The sequence below is a fragment of the Lepidothrix coronata genome, unplaced genomic scaffold, assembly GCF_001604755.1.
Source record: "Lepidothrix coronata isolate B3197 unplaced genomic scaffold, Lepidothrix_coronata-1.0 Scaffold25, whole genome shotgun sequence".
NCBI lineage: Eukaryota > Metazoa > Chordata > Aves > Passeriformes > Pipridae > Lepidothrix > Lepidothrix coronata.
Window position 1 is genome coordinate 7,169,272 of NW_016690205.1, and position 25,857 is coordinate 7,195,128.

Here is a 25,857-nt window from a genome sequence, read left to right on the forward strand (position 1 = left end):
AATCAAACATTCATGTTGGGCTGGTCACTGGACATTGTAGAGATCTTGACATAACATCAGCAACTCAATGTTGCAGCAGATAAAACAGACCGTGTTTCATCCTCGCTCTCATTTAGGTATAAATACATTGGTGAAACTGAGCTGAGGGGAAAAAGTGGTCTTCTGAACTGCCTCTGACATATAATTCTGGAATGAACTGGAAGTCAGTTCTGAAATGAGCATTTTAAAATCTCTGTGTAATTGCTCAAATTACCGCAGTGTGTCATGTGACTCCTCAAAGATTTGGTCCTTAGGATGGTCTTATAATAAGTAAATTAAATAGAACAATATATTGATTTTTAACCTTTGAACTTAATTTCTTTATCATTTTTAAGGCATTTAGAGTGACAGACATACTCGTGTTTACTGTTAACAGCAATGGCACTATTCACAGTGCTGGTTGGGGTACAGTATGGAAGTGAGTGAGCAATTCGTGCTGAAAATTGCCATGAAAGGAGTATGTTGGGTTTTTAAAAGACAGTGTTAGGTGTTTTAAAAGTAAAGACATTACCCTGTGAAAATCTGCCTGCTCCTCAGTATCACCTCACCCATATTAATTTTCATTCATTTTCTGTCATGCCAGGTTGCTCCAGACACCCGTGTCCCTGTCCGAAAGCAGACACAGTTCACTGATGCCCACGTCAGGCTGTGCCTTCTCTCACCAAAGTTGCATTGAGCGACAGTGACATTTGTAATTGTTTGTGACAAGACCTAGTGAACACCTTGGGTTTTCACCAAAATTCGTGCATTTTGAGATTAATGAGAACCCAAGTGCTTTTCATACCAGAAAATAGTAGTTAAAACATGCTCTTATACTGAAAACATAACTGGAGTTTTCTCAAAACGCACAGTTCAGGTTTTCATCATCTCTCCCCTTTGTCTCCTCACCAGTGCTGCCAAGTAAACACAGAGAGGTTGTGAGGGGGTCCCACTGTGCAGCCCTGAGCACAGATAACCTGTCCTTGCCCTGTAAGAGTGAGCAGGTGTGTGTCTGCTCAGTTTATGCACATTTGGACAGAAGGTTGCAGATTCTGCAACACAGTCACTTAACAACTAGGAAAATTGATTTATTGAAGTACATAATTATTTAATATATAGCAGGAAGTAATAGTTTTTGCAAATAATGCGGTGAAAACATTTGGCTGTTTTACATGGGAGGATGAATTCTCCACTACGAGCATTCCCTACGTACTTCTAGGCACCTAGTTGGGCTTTGGCTGTGTCATTTCAGGTTGAAGCTGTCCCTTTACCTGGGGAGACTTGGGGAACTGACAGAGCACAGCACACAATGCTATCTTGTTCCTGTTATCTGCCCCCAGCGTCAGCAACTCATCTGCATAGCACAGACACAACTGCACACGACTACAGCAAGTAAACACAGCAGAAACTTCTGTGGATAATAATGCACGTCCAAATGCTCTGTCCTCTAAACCCCAGGCTTCACTGAGTTTGCAAATATCATCATAGCAAGAACAATCTGAATGTATAAAATTTTGGAAGTGTGAATTGGTGTGAGAAGACAATGCATCTATTGAAGGTCGCCAGCCCTCGGGATGCCCATGAGTAATTTATACCATTGTGTTCTGTGGAGCATTGTTCTTTCACTCAGTCCTCCAGTTTAACACTTCAGAAATAGCCCTTTCTCCTGATGCCTTCCCTTCCCTGCCCTGAGCTGTTTACTTGGAACAGAAGGCACCATATTAATAGACAGATATTTCAAATAATAGTTTTAACTGGGGATGACAGCTTGTTTTCCAATCCCAGATATCTTTAAGGTGGAGACACATGGAGCATGAAAGGCATGGTAACATTTGTTTTCATAGCCACTGTGTATGTATTGTGGCTACACATCTGCCTGTGCATACTGAAATACAGGATCACAGTCTGGAAACATGCATGGTAATGAAAACATTCATTTTTTACTGAAGTACACTGAGATTGCTTCAATGAGAATAGTGAGTGTCTGGACCAGCCCAGCCTTTTTAGGATTGAGTATATTATTAGATACATAATGTAAGTTTCTACACGGATGTTTCTAAATATTTATCCAGACATTTTGAATTCTCAGGCTTTTGGTCAGATGTTAAAACATGTACAAACTGCCCACAGTCATTGGTGTCACAGGATCTTTTCCAGGGCACCATCACAGAGTTTATGTTGGAGGCACTAAAGTAGGGCAGGCTGCCTATCCCGTGGCATCCTCGTGCAAAGGTGCCTGCATATGGCTCAAGAAGAGGCTGGGAGAGCTGGGTGGGCCATAGAGAGGAGTTAATCAGCAGTGCAGGTGGTTCAGGTAGCTGCTTTTCACACGGATAATTAATGTGTACAAGTAGCTGCTAATTGCACGTTTCAGGAATGATTTATGAGGTGGCAGAGGGGAAAGGGGGACACAATCTCATTTCTTTGGGAACTTCTGCCATTCATACAATGGTATCAGCACAGCTGTGAGATGGGACATGATTAATGAACAGTGGGCAAACATGGGACAGCACTGTGACGCTCGTCAGGACAGAAAGTGGCCCTCGGAGCCAGGGCAGCACCGTGCCATGATGAGCTTTTGTCTTTAGCTCACTAATTCCCTGGGACACCGGGCTGCAACCCGGCTGGACTCTGGAGTAAGGTCGTTTGTGTCCATCAGAACAATTATGGTTTTAATGAGGACGATTTTCATTGAGTTGCTGTGAGCAGGTTTGTGTTTATGAACAAAGATTGTGGATATTTATTCTCTCTGTAGAGGTCCGGGGAAAACAAATGTGTCAAGGACTAATATTTATACAGGACATTAAATCTAGACTTATGAACATCTCTGTTAAACACCTGTTCCTGGCACTCTGTCTCAGCTGCTGCCTGGGAACACCTTTACCTCCTGTCACATCCCTCCGTGTCTGTCTGCCCTGCACCTCCGAAATACGTGTGCGGGACATCCCTTGTCTGCTTGCATTAAATGTACCTCCTTTTCTGAGCTAAAGACAATACAAAGTAAAATCACACATTTTTCTGACATTCTCATGGGCTGATTCCAACACCAGTTTACTGTATTTTTTAATGCTAGTCTGGTTTGTCTCTGAAAAAGTTAATAATGAAATTTGAAGAAATGTAGCCTTGCAGTGTAAGTGCACATGCAGGTCAGCACCTTGAAGAGACAGTGTTACATGCTTCACTGATAGGAAAATGAACGTTTTGAACACTTTTCTCAATGCACTGTTTATGTATCAAAATAGTCCAGCGTGTTTTGCACTGTGTTCTAAAAACTATTCCATGAGGGCTATACCTCAAGCTGTGTAATCAAAGTCTCTGTTTATTTCCTTTTATATGATGTATTATTTTTAAATTGCTGCAATTCAGCATTAAAGAGTGAATGCCTTTATTTCTATTTTTTGTAGCTTTTAGAATTTGACAGAGAGCTGTCAGTCTTTAAAGACAGATTGTATGAACTGGACATCTCATTTCCTCCCAGGTAAGATTCATATATTATCTATTTATTTAACTAGCTAAACCGTAATTGTTACTTGTGCTGTAGGTAAAATGTGAGTGTTTCCATACTTATTGCAGAAATTATGATGATCAGTCTTCCTTTTATGGATGTTCCTTCACCCACATCCCCTCCATCACTCCATGAACCGCGTGCCAGTAGAGCTCTGGATCTCATTGTCCTGGTCCCCCTGATCCTGTCCTTTATAGCTGCTCTCAAAACAGACCTGGTGGGATTGTGTGCTCAGAGATGTGTGCAGACTTTTAAGCACTGGGCCCAGACCACCTGTTCAATTACTTTATTGCAGCCATAAAGACAGTCCCTGCCTGAAGCTGTCTGATGACTGCGAGCAGTGGCACCACTCATGGAGGTGCAGAGCCCAGGGCCATCGCAAGGGGAGAGGGGGATGAGGAAAGAGGGCAGGAACTTAGATTCTGCTTCTTCAGTTTCATATTATATAACTGCTAAGAGTGTTAGAATAACTTGGCTGGTTTAATACCCATGCATGATTTTTATCAGCTGCATCCCTGAGGTGAATTTTAACCGTGACTAGTATTATTATCATACGAACGCAAGCTTTTTGCAAGTGGCAGTCCTGGTCAGGGGAAATCTGTGGAAAATTTGGTGCCATTTTAAACATGTATGATTCCTTTCCAAGAATGAAGGAGTCAAATCTCACAGTCACTTTTAAGGGAAAGAAATACTGCATTCGCAAAGAAAAAGTTGAAGAAATTATAGAAAAAAGACAGATAAACCCATGCTTTTTATATACTTCCTTTTTTATAGATACAATATTTTTAAATATTACTATTTTATCCTTTATGGACAGATAGAAAAGTATAATGTTTTGGCATACACTAAGAAAAAATTTGGAAAGCTTGCCTTTTAGTGATCATAATCTCATTACTTCTCAGCAGCCAGCTGCGATACTGATTGTATTGATCCCTTGGGACAGTGGGAGTATGCACAGAGAGGTTACCACCGCTCTAAATTGTCCTTATTGATTGAGGATGGTAACAGGAGACCAGCAGTGTGTACATCTGAGTGTGTCCCACTCGTCATGTACCTGCTCAGGGAAAAGGAGGTGGGGGAAGTGATAAGATTTTTTTTGTCAGGCGAATTCTCGTACTTGATTTCTCCAACATTAGGGCTTTCAGCCAGAGCAAGGCTTGGCAAACATATGCTGTTGCATGAATAGTTTGCAGAGTCCTCAGCCCACTCTGTAAGTGCAGTTCAGCATCATGCAAAGATCAGAAGCTTGGTGTGAATACTTTGTGTGTCTTAGTCCTATTCACTCTGTTTCCTTAACAACTAGTTAACATAATAATAAATAGATTTTTATATACTGAAAGCTGACATGGAAGGGATGCTAACGCTGAGTTTATGTAACACAAAATTTCTTCAAACTTAAGCAGAGGATATTGATAAAATATGAGAATTGAATATGAGAATATTGCAAAAAAATACAATATGTAAAACCAGCAGGCTAAACTCATGCATTTGCAAAGAGCAAATTGGATTTACGTTAGGGTGCTTTTTTCACCCATCCCTCCTCATGTCCTGTGTCATGTGCCCAGGGCTTCCTGATGCCCCTCCCATGGTCCTTGCACGGCCCCAGGCTCAGGAAGTGAGTGAGGTCCTGCAGAGCTGTAGGAGTTACTGCAGGTCAGTGGGATAGTTTTATCCGTGCAACCAAACACATTGATTTTCCCCAAACAAATAATATGATTCATTTTTCTTTGTACTGAAATAATGACCATAGTGTGCTATTAACTGTAAAATCAGGTATTTTGAATGGGCAGAAAGCAATGGTTTTAAAGTAGGACATTTTCTTTTTAACTTGGAACCTTTTCACTGATGAAATAAAGACATTAAATATATGGCCTAAATGTCTTGGTTTCACTTCCAGTAGTTTTTCCTCCAATTTTCCTTTTTTTTTTTTTTCTGTAGCTTATGATGATTTAGCTACTTTTGTATACAGTTTGTAAATGTGTAAATACAAGTTTAATATACATTCGTCATATATCCAGTCATACTGTATTTTGTATTTTTAACCAAAGGAGAATATACAGGAGTCCTGTATATTTAGGCTTCTTGTATCTGCTTGTTCTGCAAATGCATCAAACAAGGGTTTTGTCACCAAAGGGAGGGAGAGAGAAAGCCCTGGTCACTTTTGTGTCGGGCTTAGGGGCTTAGTTAAAAAGCACTGGAATTTAGAAGGAAGTTGTAAGCAATTGTAATGATAGCCTTTAAGTAGTATTTCAGAATTTGTTTTCTACATGATATTTTAATTACGGTTCACTGATTTAGTCTATGAATCACACTCTGCTTCTGTTCTTGATCTTTGGTGTTCCAGACTTACATCATGGGATGCAGACAGAGTACCTCTGTTAAAACACTACTGAACAGGTCTAGTCCTGCCTTTCACAGCTCCCAGAAAAGGAAAGGGCAGTCAGGACAGTTTTATCTTTCTTTCATTTGCTTTATCATTCGTGCATACAGTTAATCACCTAATTTGTGTATAGAGTTCTACAAATCAATAGCACAGTTGCATTTCTGTCTTACTTGTAACTTTTTCCCTCAAAAAGGATGCTGGAAATTCAATGTACTCTTGAGACAGATGGAAAAGGTCACAGCCCTTTGAGCCACAGCAGACCAAGTTACTTATAAATTCATTTTTTATCAGCATAAGCTGCTTATTCTCTGGACTTTATCATGAGATCTTGCTGATACACTGCCATACCTGGCCTGGGGTTGAAAGCTTTGCTCCTTTGAGTCAGTGGTATTTTTGTAGTTAACGTCAGTGGGGTCAAAATTTTCCCCTAGGCAGTTTTAGGGGTTTGTTTTCACGCTTCTCCTAGAGTGGCCTGACACCATGATCTGGTTCCTCAGGTGTAAGTAGAGCCAGGTAGAAACAGGCTGCCCTGAAGTGACCCTGTTTGACTTCTCTGCCCTGCCTGGCACCGAGGGCAGCATGAGGTCCTGGTCCCACCTGCACACCCAGTGCCCGTCGTTAATCAGGGGCTTTGTGCCCAGGGAAAACCAGTGACTCTTGCATATTCCCAGTTCTCATTTGAAATTATGGAAGGAGTTTTTCTGTTGTACTAATCTGCATGGAGAGGACTTTTTTTGCATTTCTGTGTTAATTGTTTTATATTAATGTATCTGCACCTTTTACAATTAATTTCTCTGTCCATTTTTCTTCATTTCAAAAGAAGCCATGGCGGTCATGTAGACATATATCTTTATACTGATGTTTTTTTTAAGGAAGTCACTGTACTAAGGAACTGCTAAATTGCCTTAATACTTTGATAAAAAACTCCCATATTCATAAATGTTTGGGAAGCTGACCATCTGAGATGGTACAGGAGCAATAGAGAAGAGTTACCACTCTTGGTGTCTGGGATTTAGGGAGAATAATAAAAGATTAGCAAGTGAGGAAAACAAAAGGCATTTTTATGTGCTTTCTCATAAAGTACACTATCTAGAGCATGAAAAAATGCAAACTTGTTTAAAAAGCTCAAGATTCTTCTTCCCTTTTTATTTAGGGACCTAAAACTCTGAAGCTGTCAGCCCTTCTCATTTCTAGGTTTTCATGACACCAAGTTAGCATTTCAATGTAGGTAGGGATAGAAGTGTTGACTTCCTGGAGCAATTTTTTAACTATAAAATTCCATAATGAAATGATGGGTTGTAATATCCTGCTGGATTTTTGTTCTTCACTATGTTTATAGCTGTTGGTTTCATTTTGCTCTTCAAAGTCCATATGCAGTCTGCTGTCCTGCAGTTTGTTACCTGCTCTTCTCAGCTCACTGTAAATCACATCCAGTAACCAGAGAGGAGCACTTAACTCTTATCACCTGTTAGAGAAAACATCTCAGGATCTTCTCATCACAGGTCTTGGCAAAAAAATAGGTCTTTGCATATTCCCAGCTACTATATTATGTTTTAATACCAGCTTTTAAAAACTGAACTTCATATAAACCTTTTCTTATTTTCTTTCTACTCCCTGTGTTAATGGTTTCTAGAAGTAAAATTCTGATGTTCTAGAAAGCATAAAAAATTTTACTTTTTAATTCTGTAGAAAGTGGAGACTCTGTACTAAGCCAAGAATACTTCACAGTATTTTTGGTAAACTACTGAATGCTTGCTTGTCTCTAAGCAATAGTACAGATAATTCTTTAAGTAATTGAACTACGCAAGGCTTCTCCTGGCATTGCTACATTTGTCAGGTCCAGCCAGCCCTGGAGGAAATAGGAACATCCCTGAACACCTCAGTTGGTGTTTGGAAGAGAACTGCCTCCATACTAAGTTAATGCAAATCCTCCATGCTGTGTGGTGTTCTGAGTGAGGACACCCCTTGTTTAAACCCTCTGTGGGAAGGTGTGTTACATTGACTGTCCCTTGGGAAAGGCCGCATAAAACACTGTAACCGAATTAGTACAACCTTGTAGACCTGGCTTAAACCACTATAAAAGCCAGGACAGTCAATTCTGTATTTAGAAAAGCTGTTTTTCAAGACTTTACAAGTTTGTAATGACCATTACGTTTATTGTGGGTTGAAACTTAACATGAGAGGTTTCAAAACAAGAAGTAAAAGACCTCCTTCCCATTGGTTCAGGGCAGGATCACAGAAGAAGAGCCCCCTGCCCAGACTGTTGCAGGGGGATTTTCCTAACCCTGTATCATATCTGCTTTGGGTTACTCATTCTGAGTGCAGCAGGCATGAGGTCAAAAGGACAAGTACAGAAGTAGAGGATGCTGTCAGGGCCAGCCACCTTCCTGTATGGGCAGGAGGGAGCTGAGTTCTACTCTCAGGGTTCCTTCTGCAGTTCCCAGAACAAAATGTGAAAAACAGCTCTAGGAATGGAGACCAGAGCCTTGGCAGGAGTGATAAGATGGCAGGCGAATGCTAATTTTGGCCTTAGTTTAATTTAAATTAAATCAAAGCTATTTGTTTTTATCTAGCCATTAATCCACAATTTGTCTTCTTTTTTCTGCCCTTTTGAAACAGTAGTTCATTTTTAAGTTTTCAAACTACTAAGCAAAATGCAAATGGCATTTTTTGAATTTTACATAAATGCATTCATATTTTTAATCGTATGTTAATTTTGGTAGGTATAGATCATAATTATTTATATAATAGTTCTGTGAGAGTTTCTAGTTAAAAATTTAATTTGTATCTATAAGTGGAATGCTATTAAGGCAGCACAGCAAATTCATGTTACTATATATGCAAGGGGGTTTGCACAAGGTCTCGACAGACTCTGTGTTAGTGCATGTGTGCTTCAGGACCTTCCAGTTAACTTTGAATGTGGGAAGAATTTGAGAGCCACTTCTGAGCTCTCCTGCAGCCACATCTAAAAACAGCATCTCTCCAGGCATACTTAGGAAACTCAGATCTATTGTTTTTCTCCAGTTCAGTACTGTCATTTAGTTTATGACAGGTCTGCTTGATGTGATGTGAATTCTTCCTTCTGCCCTGGGTGACCATCGTTCTGCAGTGCAGAGGGAGGGGTGCTCAGGTAGTCACCCCTCAGAAACATCCAGAACAAAGCCTTGACAGAGCTTAAGGACCCCTCTGACCCAAACCATTCCTTGATTCTGTGATTCTGTAACACTGACGGCATCTGCAGGCCTGTCGGTTATCTCCTCTCTCTTCAGCAGGGTGGGTACTTGATATCCCGGTATTTTCCTAAATTCCTCTTCAATTCTGAGTTCCTTCCAATTCTTAGTATATGTGCCTGAGCCATGTCAGCTCACCCCCTGTATGCCCATGCCTCAGAGGAGTGTGCCAGGGATGCAGTGAATGAGCCTTATCCCATCTGCTGTGGACCCCACATCTCTGTGCTGGTGCTGTGTCTGTGGGGCTCCTGGCAGGTTCTGCCCAGGGAGAACAGCCCAGGCCAGCCTTCTCTGCCCTTTCAGAGCCCAGCCCTTCCTCGTCCTCCTGAGATGTGCCAAAGGCAGGGCAGCCTGGGAGGGGGGTCACAGCTTGAAGAGGAACCACGGGCTGCATGGCAAGCCTGCTGCCTTAGACAGGCTGTAAAAAATCTTGCCAATAGAGTATTTTTCCGACATTATTCACCCATTCCTATACTCCTATATTTTGAGGCCTTTTACTTTATATGGTGAATATTCATGTTTTCATCTCATTACCCTTTGTGATCTAATGTAACCCATAGCAACCTGAGCCATTGGAGACTAAATACAATTCAGCATTTTAAACTCTGTAAGCTCTGTCACTCACAGGCTGAACAGCCTGGCTGTGAGCAAACAGCCCAGTGTGAGGCTGCAAAGGACTTCATGGTACTCAGCAATCACTGCAAAGGGCAGGAGGTGTGAAAAAAGAAGTAACAACATTGTGATCTGTCAATATACAGGTGGGCAATTGTTACCTTTATCACTGTTCTCCATTAATTATTATAATTATTCTTGTAGCTGTTGTATAGCAGAGATAGGAGCTGACTTTAGCAAGAGTTCACGCCCATGTACAAGGTTTGCTCTCAGATAAGGCTGCATGCACAGCAATCTCATGTATTAATCATTCTCTTAAAGTGACCTACTCTTGTTGTTGAATTAGGCTGTCATGTAATTTACTGGTTGGACATACGTTTGTGTCTTAGATACCCCCTGTGTGATATTTTTCTCAAGCACACCCTCTGCACTGGCAGTATCTTGGCTTTCACACCTCTCACCAGGAGACAGGTTGAATCTCATTTACTCTCGGCAGAGTGTTTCTCCTTTGGAATTCTCTCTGGCACTGGTTCCTGATTCTGCCAAAATCTTATTTAGACTATAATCTGGTTTTTCTCTGCCCTTGTATTTTGTCCCATGACCTTTCTCTATTCTAGTAGGTTGCACAATGGTACATGCATTTTTCTGGTCTGATTTGCCTGCTCTGCACAAAGCCAAGCCCAGAGCATTCCCTTGTTCCTTGCCTTCTGCAGAGACTGTCCAGAGCAGAACAGCCCTGCCTGCTGTACCCAGCCCCGAGGGCACCAGTGCACAGAGCCCCGAGGTCACCCTTGGGTGTGAAATAGAAGGACAAAATTATGGTTTAGGTGTCAGCAGGCTGCCCTTCCTTTCCAGTATCCTCACTGCATGTTCTCAGGTCACACACACACTGCCTGCTGTACTCTTAAAGCCAACAGGATTCCCATTTCCTAGAATATCACCTCAGTAACACTGCTTGGTCCTGTTGTCCCACCAAAGGGGGAGTTGGACTCTCAAATAGATTAAAAAGTGTGATAGCCCTAAATTATTTCAATGCTTGCTTTATCGGGTACTTTTATAACTTTTTTTTTACCACTTAAGAATTATTGTCCACTGAACAATACCTACTTGTGCACTGTAAAACACCTCCCAGGTATTAGTTAGGTATCTGAAATGGCATGTAGATCTCTCAGCCCCCAAGGAACAAATTCCCACAGGACATGATGCAGTTGTCTGGGTGCTTCCAGTAGGCAAGACTGGAGCACAGAAACAGCTTCCCAGCTGGAAGCAGAGAGACAGCTGTCATTTCCTCTGAAACAATTAGAATTTAATCATTACAATGGCTTTTCAGAGAGATCTTATCTCCATTTTTCTCCTCATATTAAACCAGTGCCACTCTTACCATCATTCTCAATTAATTTCCAAATTGAAATAGGGTGTTTCTTTAATTTGTGAGAAACTGAAGAGAATTACCCAGGTAAACAGTTCTGTTTGGTTTAAGGAATTGTGGCAAAGAGAAAAAGAAAGGAAAACCAATGATGTAAAAAAAAAGTTTCAAGGACTGAGTATTACTGTACACCAGGTGTGAGGTAAGGACCATAGACCATACTGCAAGCAGAAAGGAAAGCAAATTCTAAAGAGCTTGTGGACTTTGCTGCCAGCCAGACTGTCCATGTTGTATTCCTGTCTGAACAGGCTTCTGAAGAGCCCAGTAGTTTGGAGTCTGAACCCTGCCCCATCTCTTGCCTTGGCTTCCCAGTTATTTTTTTCCAGTATGAGACTTTATAGATTACAGCCCCAAAGTAATGTGCTCTAAGCCAGGAACGTTCCTAGAAAAAGCCATGAGCTCAAGCACAGTCACATGCAGTAATATCAGGCTGTTCTGCTGTAACAAGCCACACTGAGTCCTTCCAAACAAGCCAACATTATTCATAATTCCACTTACCCACTTGTAATAGTAGCAGTATTGCACACATTGAGTGGGGCACAACATTACTGTTATTAAAACAATAGAGTGTGTCCCTCAGTGTCCCCTCACCGATGCACTGGTATTGCCCAGTAATCCATTTTAGAATTGCCAAATAACCCACGTCTGTTAGCTGGGCCTCCCCATGGCTCTGGGATGGAACAGCAGAACACAGCATGCTGGTTCCATCAGCTACATGGCAGTCTCTGGCCCCGGGCAGGCTCTGGTCCCACAGAGGGACCAGCCCATGGCAGCACCAGAGTGTGGCCGGACCACGTTTATCAGCAGCAAGGGGAGATCTCCACTATGGGCACTGTTCTGGGCAGAAAGTGAAGGGCTGCATTTTGCTCTCTGGAAAAACAAAGGGGCTCTGGGTTTGTGCTGGTTTTTTAAATGGAAAAAGGTCTAGAGTGACACTGGTGATACAGGAGCACTCACTCTGAAGCGTATTACAGACCTGGATTTTCCAAAGAAGTGAGTTAAGCCAAAAAGCAATATGCCCAACATAAAGCCATAAGAAAGACTCTGAGAAAGCCACCATGTCATTACCCCTCCTGTTTTGTGTTGTGCCCGGACTCAGGGCTAGAGTCCTGTTTACCCTTCTTGCCCTTTGCTGCTGGTTTGCCCGGGTGACCCCCCCTTCCCACTGTCACCTTTGACTCCGATTGTTGGTGTGATCACCATGGTGTTAGTGTAGCCTGTGCAAGTAGCAGCTGTTTAACGCATTGTACTTTAACTACTGTGTTTGCCCTCCTGATTTGGCTGAAGTGAGACGTGTATCGTGGCCAGTTGGCTCGCAGAGCATCACCAAGACTTGTTAGTGTTTTGGTACATATGAAGCAGCTAATTTAATTCAAACAGCAATGTTTCTTACTGCTCTGCTTAGATCTGCTGCCTAAGATGAGCATATGAAGATAATTACATGGAGTCATTTGTTAGGAAGAGGACTAGGGAATGCAAATCTCCCTTTCACGTTCAGGGAAATAAAAAATGGTAATTCAATTTGGAGGAAGAAACTAACAAAAATAAGATATCATACTTTGATTGGTCGAATGATATTTTACTGAAATCACACTCTGTACCAGCTCACACTAATGCTGAGTGTCAATTAAAAGCATGAAAATCTTTTTATTTGTATCTTTGGCCTTAGAACTTTTGGAGCACCCAAAGGTAGAACTGGCAGTCTACATTCACTATCCTTGCTTTGGGTAAAAGTAACTTAGGCAATCTAAGAGTGTGTCAGAGCTGAAGATAAATTGTTCCTCCATTTTCTTAGAAAATACAAAAATAGTAAATAATTTTGTGATGAAGAGTGGTTGGAATTTTTTCACTTTTGAAGTTCTCTCTCAATGTCATATGTAAATAGAAAGACTTAAAAGTGAGAGAAGGTGTAGTAAATGTGAGTACTCATACCCAAGTTCAGAAATCAAACAGACCAAATCAAAACTGTATCTCAGCTCTTCCCAAAAAGAGCTCAATTTTCATTGACACTTTATAATTCTTTTCCATCTTAAATATTCTGTATTAGAAAAAAGTCAGCGATATAAAATGTGGGGACAATTGACAGATGAGCACAAGGGGTCTTCGAGTAGGAGGCATTTCCACTCCATGAAACATGATAAAGTTTGCCAAAGCATCTGCATTTGAACCTAGATGTACAATGCACAGTTGTTCAAAATGGCCTTTATCATTCTAAAAAAGATCAAACAGCTGAATTTTCCCCACTGTCGCCCAGTGGGTGCTGCCACATTTCCTCCACTGCCACTGGAAGTATGCAGAGTGTAGAAAGCAGAGTCCCCAGAGCAACGCCCGGAGCGTTTCCAGGAGCAGGACACGTCGCCTGTGCTCTCCATGAGCTGGGAGCAAACTGTTAAAGGTGAGAGTCCTCCAAAGGGAATTCATTGTTTCCTGTTAGAAAGTACATTTCACCCATGTCACTAACAGATTTTATCCATTCTTACACAAGAGAAGAGTTCATTAGGAGCATTTTTCCTCGCTGGAAATGCCGGTTAAGGAGACATTTATATACACAGCATTGTTGGCATGTGTTTCAAGTTAAGGCTCTGCTGACAGGATGGTTTACGATGTCAGAAGGCTTTTCACCCTGCAGTAAGCATTTTTGTAAAGGTGTCTAATCATCTTTGACAATACCTGTCAACAGCAGTAGTGCTCTGATATCACTGGCCCTCTCAATGGTTTATTTTCCCTAAACAGGTGCCAAGTAGCTCTCATCCTTATTGACTGTGACACCAGTAGTTCATTGGACAGCCTGCTCCTTATTAACAGAGTTAGCAATTCATCAAAGTGTTTGGTTAAATTTCAAGAACATTGAGCATTATATGAGTGATGTTTCTGGAAGTTTTATTCAGAAAGCCCACCTGACCGTAATCCTGATTAAATAAGTGTAACTGAAACAAAAGTTTGTGAAATAAGATGGAAAAGCAGCTAGAAGCAGCATATTGAGAAAAAGCAAATCCTAAACAACTGGAGATAAATTGTACAGGCCTTTCACAGAGATGCTCCAGCTCCAAAACTGCCTGTCCCTCCATCATCCAGGGCAGGCACAGTCAAAGTGCATTTTGCATAACTCTACTGTCTGGCATGCACAGAGAATATCAGACTATTCCTGCTATTAATTACTCTGCTGACATGAGTGGTTAAGGTCCTAAATTCCAACTTTGCTACTGTTTTAATCAGGGCAGAAAAGTTGTTCGACATGGAATTCCTCATTTCCCCATTGTATTTTTAAACAGATATAATAGTGTGTGTAACAAACTGCTGATGATGGTTATGATGGTTACATCATCTGTAACCATACAGAATCCTAAGGTTAGGAAGTGTGTACAGCCTTACCTGACCTATAGCACTTGTATGTGTGAGCATTATATCTGTTTATGTTTCAGTGGTACCTAGAGGCCTTTATCTGTTCTGTCATCAGTTTTACACGAGCACTCACTATTCGTTCTCAAGATCACTGTTTTCTCTGCATTGCACAAGGGGGATTGTGATTGAGGCAGAATTTTTCTGAAAGGGGAGAAAAATACATACTTTCCTGTCTAATTCTGGGACATGGAGAGTTGGTTCTCCCTTTTCCTCTACCACAGTCACTGTCCTGGTGGTTAAGACTAATGATGCAAGCACAGAAAGATGGCACGATGCTTTCCCTCTGGGAGACTGATACTGGAATTTTTTACTTTTGATTATTTGGTGTAAAGGCCTTTAAAATTATTTTTATCAGATCTGCAGTTGTTTTTATCAAACCTGTAATTATTTATACAATTCACAGATCAGAAAATCTGTTAACTAGAATTACTAAGTTTTGAATTAAGAACAGTGAGTTCCTTACTTGCCCGTAGTGAATGTTAAAAGGGGCTGGAGATGCCAGCAAACAAAGGTAATTTAATACACTTGATTGTAGACAATCTTATGCTTAATGTCTTTTGGAAGATGATATTACAATAATAGTTCTTCTTTTTGCATGCACACAACCTTAAATTTACAGTGCTCTTTGAAAGAGATATAAATATATAATGAACTAAAATATCCTGTACCCACAATCCAGTGAATCACAAAAAAAGAAGCCCTCATGGGAATTTTGAGTTCTATTTAGCTGTGACCCCTGTTTGCCCATCTATAAAAGAATCGTGCATATTCCAAAGTGCTTTTGACCCCTCTAGAGCATGAAGGAGGAGATCAAATAGTTACTTGCCTTTATTTTTTGGGCATGTATCTCATTAGGATTTCTTATTATGTCAGTGTCAGCATTTCACTGAGAATGGGACTGGCACACACCAAAGGGGTTGGAGGGAGGGAGAAGCCTTATTAGAGTGCAGCAAGACAGAATCCTCCACACTTCTGGCTGGAAGGAAGGATTCTGCCTTATAAAAAGAAGAGCTTACCCCACTGTATTGTGTTATTACCTACAGGTCATTTTGTCTGGATAACTTTTGCAGCATTTATTTTTATCTCTGTCCCAGCCATTAAAAATCTGGTTTGTCAAAGATACTTGTAAACTACAGTAACTTCTTGACTGGGTGATCAGTGCTGAAGGCCTTGAAAAATTGGCAGAAGTTTTCACCCTGAGATAACATTAAGATCAATAAAGCAAATTGATAAATACCATTTCACAGAATATAGGCTCTTGGGTGAAATGCTGTAACACATAGCAGTAACAGATCATTCTAGGCATGGAACATCATACTTCAAAAGCCATACAGTTAATACTGTAAAAGGAAGGATTATATGAAATGTGATTGATTCTTATACCTTAAGTCACAGAAAGTAGCTTCAGCTGTGTGGGGTTCTGGAGTAACTAAAGTAAGAGGTTACGAGAAAAAGTCAACCCTTAAATTGCAGACAAAGAGCTTCTACTACCAATAGTATTACATCATCAAAATATTTCACAGACACTCAGAAATAAGCTGTACTTCTGTATGTCAGTGAAGCAGCAAATTGAATTCTCATAATATGTTTTGAAAATGAGTCTTGTTAGGTTTGATGAGGTGGAAAAGGTACTGAGATCACTGGTTTGTTCCAATACGCTCAGTACGCTTTTCTTGGACGTTTGCCATGGCTAATCTTTGTAATGGCAGTGTAGCTTGTAAACCCATTTGGTAGAGAGCTATATGTCTCAGAGTATCACACCAAGCAGGGTGGTAAATAAGTTTCTCTTCAAGCATGCAAACCCTTTTGTTACAATACCAGAAATTTTATATTAACACACATATCAGAAAAACTTCAGTATTTTCTTTATGAATTCAGTGATGAGCAGAATAAAATGCAAATGTCATTTTAAATGCACTCACACAGACATATGTAGATTTATTTTTTTTAAGACATTTATCAAGGGCAAACTTCAATTCGTTCAGGCCCAATATTCAAGAAATTGAGCCTGTCACAAACCCTCTGGGTTTCTTTAAAACCCCTCTTTGGCTAATCCTCCATGCCATTTTGGAAAACAGGGGGCCTTGCAGCGTGATGAGCCATCATCAAATGCAAAGTTCTGTCATACTAAACCAGTGAGAACATTTGCAAGAGACGAGAAGAACTTTGGCCTCAGCCTGCTGAGGTGGAGCCAGAGTTTGCCCTTCGGGTGCTTCAGAAGATTTCAGCCTGTGGGCTCACATGGGTGTGTTAACTCTAGTTAGGTCTGGTAGATTAAAATAAACAGTTTCTTTTGCCTTTTAAAGCTATGTTAGAATGCACTGGAGATGCCACAGCACGTTTATGATGACCCCAGAGTGTAACTACCATTTAATCAGCTTCTATTCAAGATGTCTTTACAAAATAATATACTTTTTCTTAAGACAATTTCATAGAGAGCTGCAGGATCTTATGTAGTCAGCATAGTTTTCCTTAAACCACATTCCTGATTCCTTAGTTCTGAAGGAATCCCCTGCAAAACCTGCTGTCTTGTCCTGTCTTCCTTTCTGTCACTCTAAATGAATCTGTCCAGGGGGGGTTTGTACAGCTGCAGTGATCCCAGAACTCTGAACTCTGTTTTCTGTAAATTGTTCCTGGATAACTCTCCTTGAGAGAATCCTACAAAGAAATCCAATGAGATGAACCTTTTTTTTTATTTTCTCTTAGATTTCCTTTTTCATCTTCTGTTTATACATTTTCCATAGTCACAGTCAAGTGCCTGAAGTTGTTGTTGAACTGATTTTCCTACTTTCACATAGATAAACAGTTTGCTGTCTTTAAACACTCTCACATGCACAAGGTAGGAGGTGAGACTTTCAAAACTGTGTGTGTCTTAACATGTTAACATGTAGAGTTGTAGATCTGAGAAGAGACATTGAGAAAGGACATGAAAAGGAAGGGGGGAGGAGGAAGGAAAAACATGTACAAGAGGTGTCCAGAAGAGCTGCTTTTTGCCAGTGAAATTTTGTAATTAGTGTGGCCCTTTGAGCCAGAGGTTTCAGGATGCTTTGCAAAGAGTCACTGATGGATGTGGTTGGGATTTGTTTGCAGTTATCCCTACAGTGAGGATTCTAGCCAGGGAAAGCAGTACATGAACACGAGATGTCCAGCCTGGTGTGACAGAATCCTGATGTCCCACTCAGCCAAGGAGCTCATTCTGAAAGTAAGTACAGACCTGCAGCCTCCAGCTGCCTCCGCACCGCACTGCTCTGCACCCTGGGCAGCTGGGGCTGGGAGACACTGCCTGTCCCTGAGTATGCCTGTGGCAGACAGTCTCCAGGGTGGAGACAGCACACCATGGCACTAAGAGAAGGGAGGTGCTTCCAGTGCTTTGCACCCCAGAGGGTGGATTTGTCCCAATAACCTGCTGGCAGTGACCAAAAGATGAGCTTTCCCAAGCGCTTCTTTTGGTGTCTGAGCTGCCCACGCTGGCTGCCTGTCCTCTGTCCTGTGCCACCTCTGTGCTCCTCAGTGCTGTACTGGGAGTACAGCACTGGGAAACTGCCTGCTTTAAAGATAGTAATAGAAAATACAAAGGCCCCACTAGTGCCCCAGCCCAGTCAGCCCTACAGTGACATAAGCAACAGCACTGCCCGTCCCAGAGATTAAGCAGGGACACAGATAGAAGCAGGTATGAGTGGTGCTGGCTGATAAGTCATGTAATGGAGAAAAAAAACCTATCCAGCAACAGCTGGAGGTACCTGAGTTACCAGAGGGGTAGATATCTCAAGGTGTTCCCAAGAATATGTCAAGTCCTAGATGGACCAAATCTATCACTGTCCGCTGACTGAGGGCAGTCTCCAGCAGGTCCCTAACTCTGGTATACAGATTAGGTGCCTACATTTAGACATTCCATTAGAGCCTTAAAGATACAGTTGTGGAACATTTTTAGAACATGCAATTCCTCTCGTGATTTTAGGGTATATAGGTAGGGTAAACTTGGTGATGCTCTGTCCAAAATTAAATGACTTAAATATGGTTCAGGACCCTTCAGGTTTTCCTTTTTTGATGTTTCCTCTCTCCTTGCTCCACTCTGCCTTGAGGGCCAGAACAGAGCAGGGAAGGGGTGTGGGATCTGAGGAGATCTCTCCCACATCTTTCTGCTCCCAGCTGGTTTTCCTGCCCCTCTGACTGTGGGCATGATGCAGGAAGGGATGTGCTGCCACATTCCAGCACTGCTGCAGCGAGGGGGTCTTGCTGACCAGACTCAGTGACTGTAACACTTTCCAAACCCCAAATTGCCCAAAGTCACGTGTCTGTCTGTGTGTTCCTGTATAATTAATGCTGTTTGATGGGAGTGAATTACAGAAAATAATCTTTGCAAGTAAATCCGTGTCCTACAGCTTCATGGCTTTTTTTTTCGCCTGTTTAAATTAATTACACCCTTGAAACTTGCTCTCCTGAAGTTTATAACCTTCTGTTTCTCTCTCATCAGGGTTATTTATCTCATGATTAGACTGTTTGCTTTGCAGTATATAACTCACTGAAAGGCTGGGAACATGTTTTCCATAGTTACTCGAATTTCAAGTCAATGCACTTCCTCACACACTTTAATGTGTAAGAAGTCATCTGCACATCATCTCAGAGTTTCACCCAAATTTTAGACAGTGCATTTACTGCAGTATTTACTAAAAAAACCTGTGAAGCTTATGAGAAATATAGGCTTTATAGTCAAATAGTAATGTCAAAATCGGTGTTATTTGATCTTCTTATACAAAAATATCATGTGAAAAAGTGAGATTTTACCCAAAATATTGCAGATGGTCTTGGTGCCCATGAAATTCCTGAAGAACAAAGGATTAAAACCATGGAAAGAGTGGCCAATGAGGGAAGATTTTTTTTCTTAAAGCTATGAATAAGGAGATAGAAGTGTACACAAAGGCTTGAAGAGTGTAAACACTACAGAGGGAAAGGAATTCTTTCTGATTATCTAGAGGGCTATAACTTGGATATAATGGGAGAAAATTAAACAAAGGAAAACAAAGTTAGAGCACTGGAGAAGTTTGCAACTGTGAGGTGAGTTACCCAATTCCCAGTGTCTGTGTAACAAAAACCCAGTCAGTTGGAGCACTCAAAGCTTACCTTTAAAAGTGCACAGAATTCTGTCTCCGGAGCTTTGCATTTGCAAACTGTGATCAGGCAGTTTGGGGCATCTCCAGAAACAGAGTGACGGGTGTTGGTGAGGCCAGGCTGGCACAGGGCTGTAACCAGTCGGTCTGTACCAGCACAGGAGTTATCCAGCCCAAAGCCAACCTGGGATTCTGGCCCAGAAAACAGTCCTTAGAAAAGAATGCTGAGCTGATAGAGGAAAGGGCAAAACGACCTTACAGGTTTCTGTGGTTCTGCACAGGAAGCAGCACTGGCCTTGCAGTGAGAATTTACTCCAGACCTGGGCTTTGAAGCTGTAAAAGAAACTGTGAAGAAAGTAAAAGCCAATTTTAATTAACTGATTAGACTGTAACAAATCCTTTAAATATGTTATTTGAATTTTTAAAGGGTTTTTTGTTGTAATTATCTATTGAATATTCTTAAGCAGGCAGTTATTTTGCTGTATTAATTTTTCGTATAGGCAAATAAAGAGTTTATTTTTCTGCCTTAGCAGTTCTGTATTTTATTTCAAACCAAAATTGTAATAAATCTGCATTTAAATCCCAGGTAAGGAAAGGATAGTGTGCACAAATTGCCACTGTACGGTGTGCTCAGCTACACAGTAGGCATTACAGATTGTACAGACATGGGGCTGTAAACAGCTTTCATGCAACATCATCTATCATGCCATGGTCGGTTACCTCACCATCATGTTATTTTATGCTTCCTGAGCCCTAAACCACCAAAGGTTGCCCACTGCTCGGGAGCTGCGCTGATGCCTGGTCGCATGAAGTAATGAATGCTCAGCCAAGTGGATATTGTTTCTGCTTGTGCACTGCTGTAATTTGTTTATCTGTCTAAAGATTATGCAGTTGAAAATCCACAATTTTATGCTGCCTTTGTAAATTATCAAGTCGCTTTTGATGAATGTATCCCCACTTCCGATGCTGGTGGCATTATGATCTTGAAATATTGGAAAGTGCTCATGCATACAATGCAGAAGGTTATGTTTTTATATTTTTGGCAGGCAACCGTGCTATAAAGTAAATCTGACCTTAAGCTTCCTTACTGCATTAAAGATAATTCAGTTTTAACTTTATAGTCCTAAATGCTACTGTTTATATAAAGTTATTGCCCAGTCAAACTTGACTGATTACAGATGGGAAAGTCTTGACTGTTTCATACAAAATAAATTAGTATTGCCAACTAGTTTAAAGCGCATCTATGATTGTATTAGAGACTGGAGAGTGTGCAGATTGCAGACTTAATTAGCTTACAGAATTAGCATAATAAGAAATTGTCTTGTATGGCAAAGTGTTTGTATTTATTCCTGAAGTGCAGTGTTAGAGATTCAAAACAGACCCTCCAAATCACGTTTATTGCAAACAGCAGAAAGATGAGTACATTTTATTGTTCATTAAGCTACAAATGCTAAAGAAGTCGGTGTGTGAGAGTAAAGTTCGACATGGAACAAAATGAAAGCAATTCATAATAGAGACTGGAGGAATGTCATCTTTCATTTGCTGATTTTCTTAAAATCACTGAATGCTTTTTTTTCAGATGAAGAAATTTATCTCAGAGAAATTGTTAAAGATTATATTCATAACCTGAAAATAATGATTCATCTCTCTGAACATTTAAAATCCCCTATATGATGAAATCAAATGCTCTTATAAGGCAACGTGGATTGCATTTAATTCAGAGAACAACATTTATCACACCTAACTCAATGAAAATTGTGTGTTGTTCTTAAAAACAGACTGGTGAAATGTGCCAGCTGCATTTTGCAACAGAACCCTGGAATGCAGCTACCAAGGAGTCCCTCATTTCCCCCAGCCCGGCGTCAGCCATGAACATTTCCCAAGGCTGCAGCGCAGGGAGGAGGTGCAGAGAGATCAGGAGTTCTGTTCTGAGGGCAAACTGCACAAATTGCTGCATAAACTGCACAAAAATTACTGCAGGCAGGACTGGGCATAAAAGTTCATTTTGCACGGACTTTCTCTGGAGAAGCCAAGCAAAGATGTCTTAATATCACCTCGTTCAGAACGTGGTTTGACCTATTTGCACAGTATTTCTATGTTTCTTTCTGTTTCTGTAATCTGGAAAATTCTTGGACTGACTAGTGTTTTGTTGTGTTTTGGTTTTTTTTAACTAGTCAGAAAACGATGAGAAGATAGTAATATATGACCACATTGGGCCAAATGTCTGCATGGGGGATCACAAGGTAATTAAACATTTTAGTATTGTATCTTATAAGTTTTTATTAGGAAGGAGAATGTATGCATTAGGTTCTGTTAATTTTAAATAGGTTATATCTCTGCCCTGTTTTTAAAGTAATGCCTTGAAAATGTTTCAAAGTTGAATTCAACTGAAATCAACCAGTTTATCAGAGTAGCTGCTTGTATGGAAATCAAATAAAGAACAGGATTATGGGCACTAGGAATGAAAGCAGGATACGGTGCAAGCAAAGAAGAGCCATCTGTGCACTTAAAACTGTTCTAAAACAAAAGTAATTTCATTGGGTTATCAGAGATGCTTCTAAACCTTAGCTTCAATTAGGTTGGTGCCTAGGTGCTTATTAGAAAAAGAACATATTGGTAGTTCCATATTCAAACAGCAACTGATAAAAAGAATATAGGAAAAGGACATAAAATTACATAAATACCTGATGTTAAAAATAATAAAAATACCTGAAATTTACAATCTTCTCTGCTGAAAATACCGGATGGAAAGCTAAGTTAGAAATACCTCAAAACAGAGTATTTACTTTCTTAGAAAAAAGCCAGTTGAGGAGTAGGAGGAAACCTCTGAAAGCCCATCTAAAATCAGCACTGAGGCTCCTGAATGATAATGCAGAGAGGGATAGTGGGTAATTACACGTGTGTGTGCACACATAAATGCAGACTCACAAATACATACCCCTCTTTACTTCCATGGGCAGAGTTCTTGTGAGACAGAGCATTGTCTTCTAAGGAAGAATGCACTTAAGGCATTGGTCCAGAATCAGCCCAATCAGGTTTTAAAATACAGAACTTTACTAACTTACCCAGTAAATGAAAAGTTCAGTGTGTCAGCACCGGGACAGCCAGTCCAGAAACAGCAGTTTTTGTTTCCTTTGTCACCAAAGTGGCATGGCACTTCCAGTGGAGCTGATTCTGTGACAGAAGGGAGACGTGTGTGGGACCTGATTCTCTTCCCACAGAAATCAGTGGAAAATTGTCCCTTAGATTTCAGTGGGAGCAGAAATCTGTGAGGAGATTATGTAATTCCCTTGTGCATTTTGTAGCTAGATTAATTCAAAAACTTATTGCACCATTTTGTTGTGTTTGCTACTGACTGTGAAAAAAAAAAAAAAGTGTCTATTTCAAACGTGTAACTTCTATTTTTCCCTAACTTGCTGCAGCCTGTGTTCCTGTCCTTTCGAATAGCTGCTGGGGCAGGTAAACCTATTGCAAATGTGCACAAGTGTTGTGTCGTGCAGTGATGTGGTGGTAAATATCATCTTTTTCCTTTACGTTTATATTTTCTACATCATTTCCCCTGTGTTTATCTTTCTTTTTAAAAAAATGCCAATTCTGCAACAGGAAAAAGATGCCTACGAAGTGAGAAGATTTTCCGTGAAACCACCCTGTAGGAGGGAAGGCAGCACCCGAAATCCATAATCCCAACAGCTGTATTGATCAATCCAGTCCCGAGTGCCACATTTTTAGACTGCTGATCGTACACTATGCTTCAGCATCTGGACTCTGTTCGAGAGAAGCCTCACATACCTCACTGTCTTGTATGTTCATGTGACATCAAGTAGAAATGTGGAATTATTTTTTATATATATGTCACAGTTCTGTTGCCAAAACTCTAAATAGACAGCAGAGACGTTATGTATTTTAGATTTCACGACTTTCAACTTTTAATAAGTGTTTGTCAATGTGGAAAAGCTATTTCAGCATATTATAAACTTTTAAAGGTATCATGCCTAACATTATATATCTTTACCACTTTGGGGTTTTGTACATTGGATTGTATAGATAGAGATATTGATGGTTTTAAATGGTATTTTCTTTGTTGACCAAGGCTTATGGTTTGTGTTTTAGTTTTAGTATTTTGTTTTTCATTTTTATAATTTTTTCTCATTTTATTTACTATACTGCCATGTTACATGGTTTTTGAATCACACAGCAGCTGCTTTCTATACATACATATATATGTGTGTGTATATATATATGTATGTATGTGTATATATACACAGATATATAAATAATTTATAAACCTGACCAAACTTACGCTAAATATACTTTCCAATATGAATGCTTGAGAGTGCCATATCAGCAGTTAGTGTTGGAGTCTTAGCAGGTTTAGTTAAGTGTACATTGACAACCAACATTTATATAATAAATAATATATAGCAATGCCATCCTGGATACAGATATATAGCATACTATATAGCACATATATTAGCAGTTTCACTTTGTTACTCCTATAATCCCTTCTTTCTATGTAATATTAAGGATTGAATGTGAAGTTCTTAGCTAGGTTTGGGTGTAACTTTCCAGAATTTTGTAAACTGTTTTTGTCCGTCTTTTGTTACTGTTTTTTGGTGCCAAGTATTCTATATTGAAACAATAACAACATGGGAGAAGAAAAATATAGTCTGCTTCAAGTAGCAACTATATTGGACACAGACTGTATTTATACAGTGTTAAAGGAAAAAAAAACCAACAACCCAACTGTAAATTTTCCTGGTTAGTAGCTCAGTGCAGCCTACAATATAGTCTTGTTACAGACATTTTTCTCCCACCACTAAATACAACATTAAAAGGTGATTAGGGAGTCTGTTGATGAAACACAAATGTATGTTTTATTGATTTAATTTAGAACACTACAGAGTTCATGGACTGCGTGATGGCATTAGATTGATGCTTGATTTTGGTATAAATCACTACCACTGAAAATGATTTGATGTCCGCTTGCAGAGTGTTTTCTCAACAGTACAACCCGGTTTATATCAAGTATCGTTGCCCAAAGGGTGTCTGCAGCTCTGTATTGTTATTGTGCCATGTTGCATTATAACCACACAGTAATTCTATTTAAGCAAACTCAACTCATGATAACTTTGAAGGCCTTTAGAAATGAGTACTCTGGTTCTCAAGCAATAAAACTAATCATGGTGAACACGGCTGTGTCTGCCCCTTTAATTTGGGCATTGGGGATTACAGGGAAATTATTAAATTGTCACATTTCTTATTAGTGAGATACCTGTTAATCTCCTGCCAATTAACAAGGTTATTTTTCACATGAAAACCTGTATGATAGGATGCAGTTCTGGTGTTAATCGAATCACAATACAAACCGAGGGAAAGGCACTGAGGATCTGCTGTGGGAGCGCTGACGTACGGAGGGGATGCAGCTTCACGAGCTGTTCACGAGATGCCAGTCCCCAGCAGGTCAGGAAATGTGCCACCATAAACTCCTTCGTGATTACCTCAAGTTTCAGAAAAAAACTCCGCAGCCTTTTCCAGCTGGGACCGAAGCCTCGTGTGCAGATGAACTGGCCGGAGCCGGGAGCCGCGGGGCCGTCCGGGGCCCGAACCCCTCCGGGGGCGCAGGAGCTGCTGAGAGCGCCCCGAACGGAACCTCTTGCGGTTTCGAAACGCAGCTTTCGCATTTAAACAGCCCCGGAGGTGTATCCGGGGCTCGTGGGGATCCGGGCCGGGCCGATCCCGGCGGACACGCCGCTGCAGCCCCGGGAGGGCCGAGAAGCGTCGGGCTCTGGCTCTGGCCCGGGCCGGGTCCTGCTGAGTCCCCTCGCCGGGCGCTGCCGATGGGCCACGTCTCCGGGCTGCTGGTCCAGCGGAGCCGCCTTGTCCCGTAACGCGGGGCCACCACCGAGCCGGTTTCGTTCAACAACTGCGGGAAGGGGCAGGTGGGAAGGATTGGGCTCCAACGCAGGTGTTTTTATCCAGCCATTTCCCCTCAGGAGCCCGGTCCCAGCGCCCGGGCTCAGCGTGCTTACAGCCGGGCGAAGATTAATCACTAAACTCGATTCACTCCCTCCGTAAGCGCGGAACAACCGAGCGCGGCCGCGGTCACTGCGTAGGGACCTGCGGGACCCCCCGCCCTCCCCGGGAGCTGCCCCGGCAGGAGCGGACGGGAATCA

At 41.1% G+C, this 25,857-nt stretch overlaps 1 protein-coding gene across 2 annotated transcripts in view; it reads left to right on the top strand.

The window, feature by feature from the left end:
- Positions 1-24,872, top strand: part of INPP5A (inositol polyphosphate-5-phosphatase A) — a 192,722-nt gene extending 167,850 nt beyond the window's left edge. Inside the window, exons 12-16 of one of the 2 annotated variants that reach the window (XM_017809289.1) lie at positions 3,423-3,496; positions 17,667-17,778; positions 21,859-21,927; positions 23,107-23,194; positions 23,288-24,872. In XM_017809289.1, the coding sequence (XP_017664778.1) occupies positions 3,423-3,496; positions 17,667-17,778; positions 21,859-21,927; positions 23,107-23,187 (336 nt within the window). In that variant the 3' untranslated portion in view covers positions 23,188-23,194; positions 23,288-24,872. The remainder of the gene's footprint in view (positions 1-3,422; positions 3,497-17,666; positions 17,779-21,858; positions 21,928-23,106; positions 23,195-23,287) is intronic. The other variant, XM_017809287.1, reaches the window with a different exon arrangement.
- The last annotated feature ends 985 nt before the right edge of the window (positions 24,873-25,857 follow it).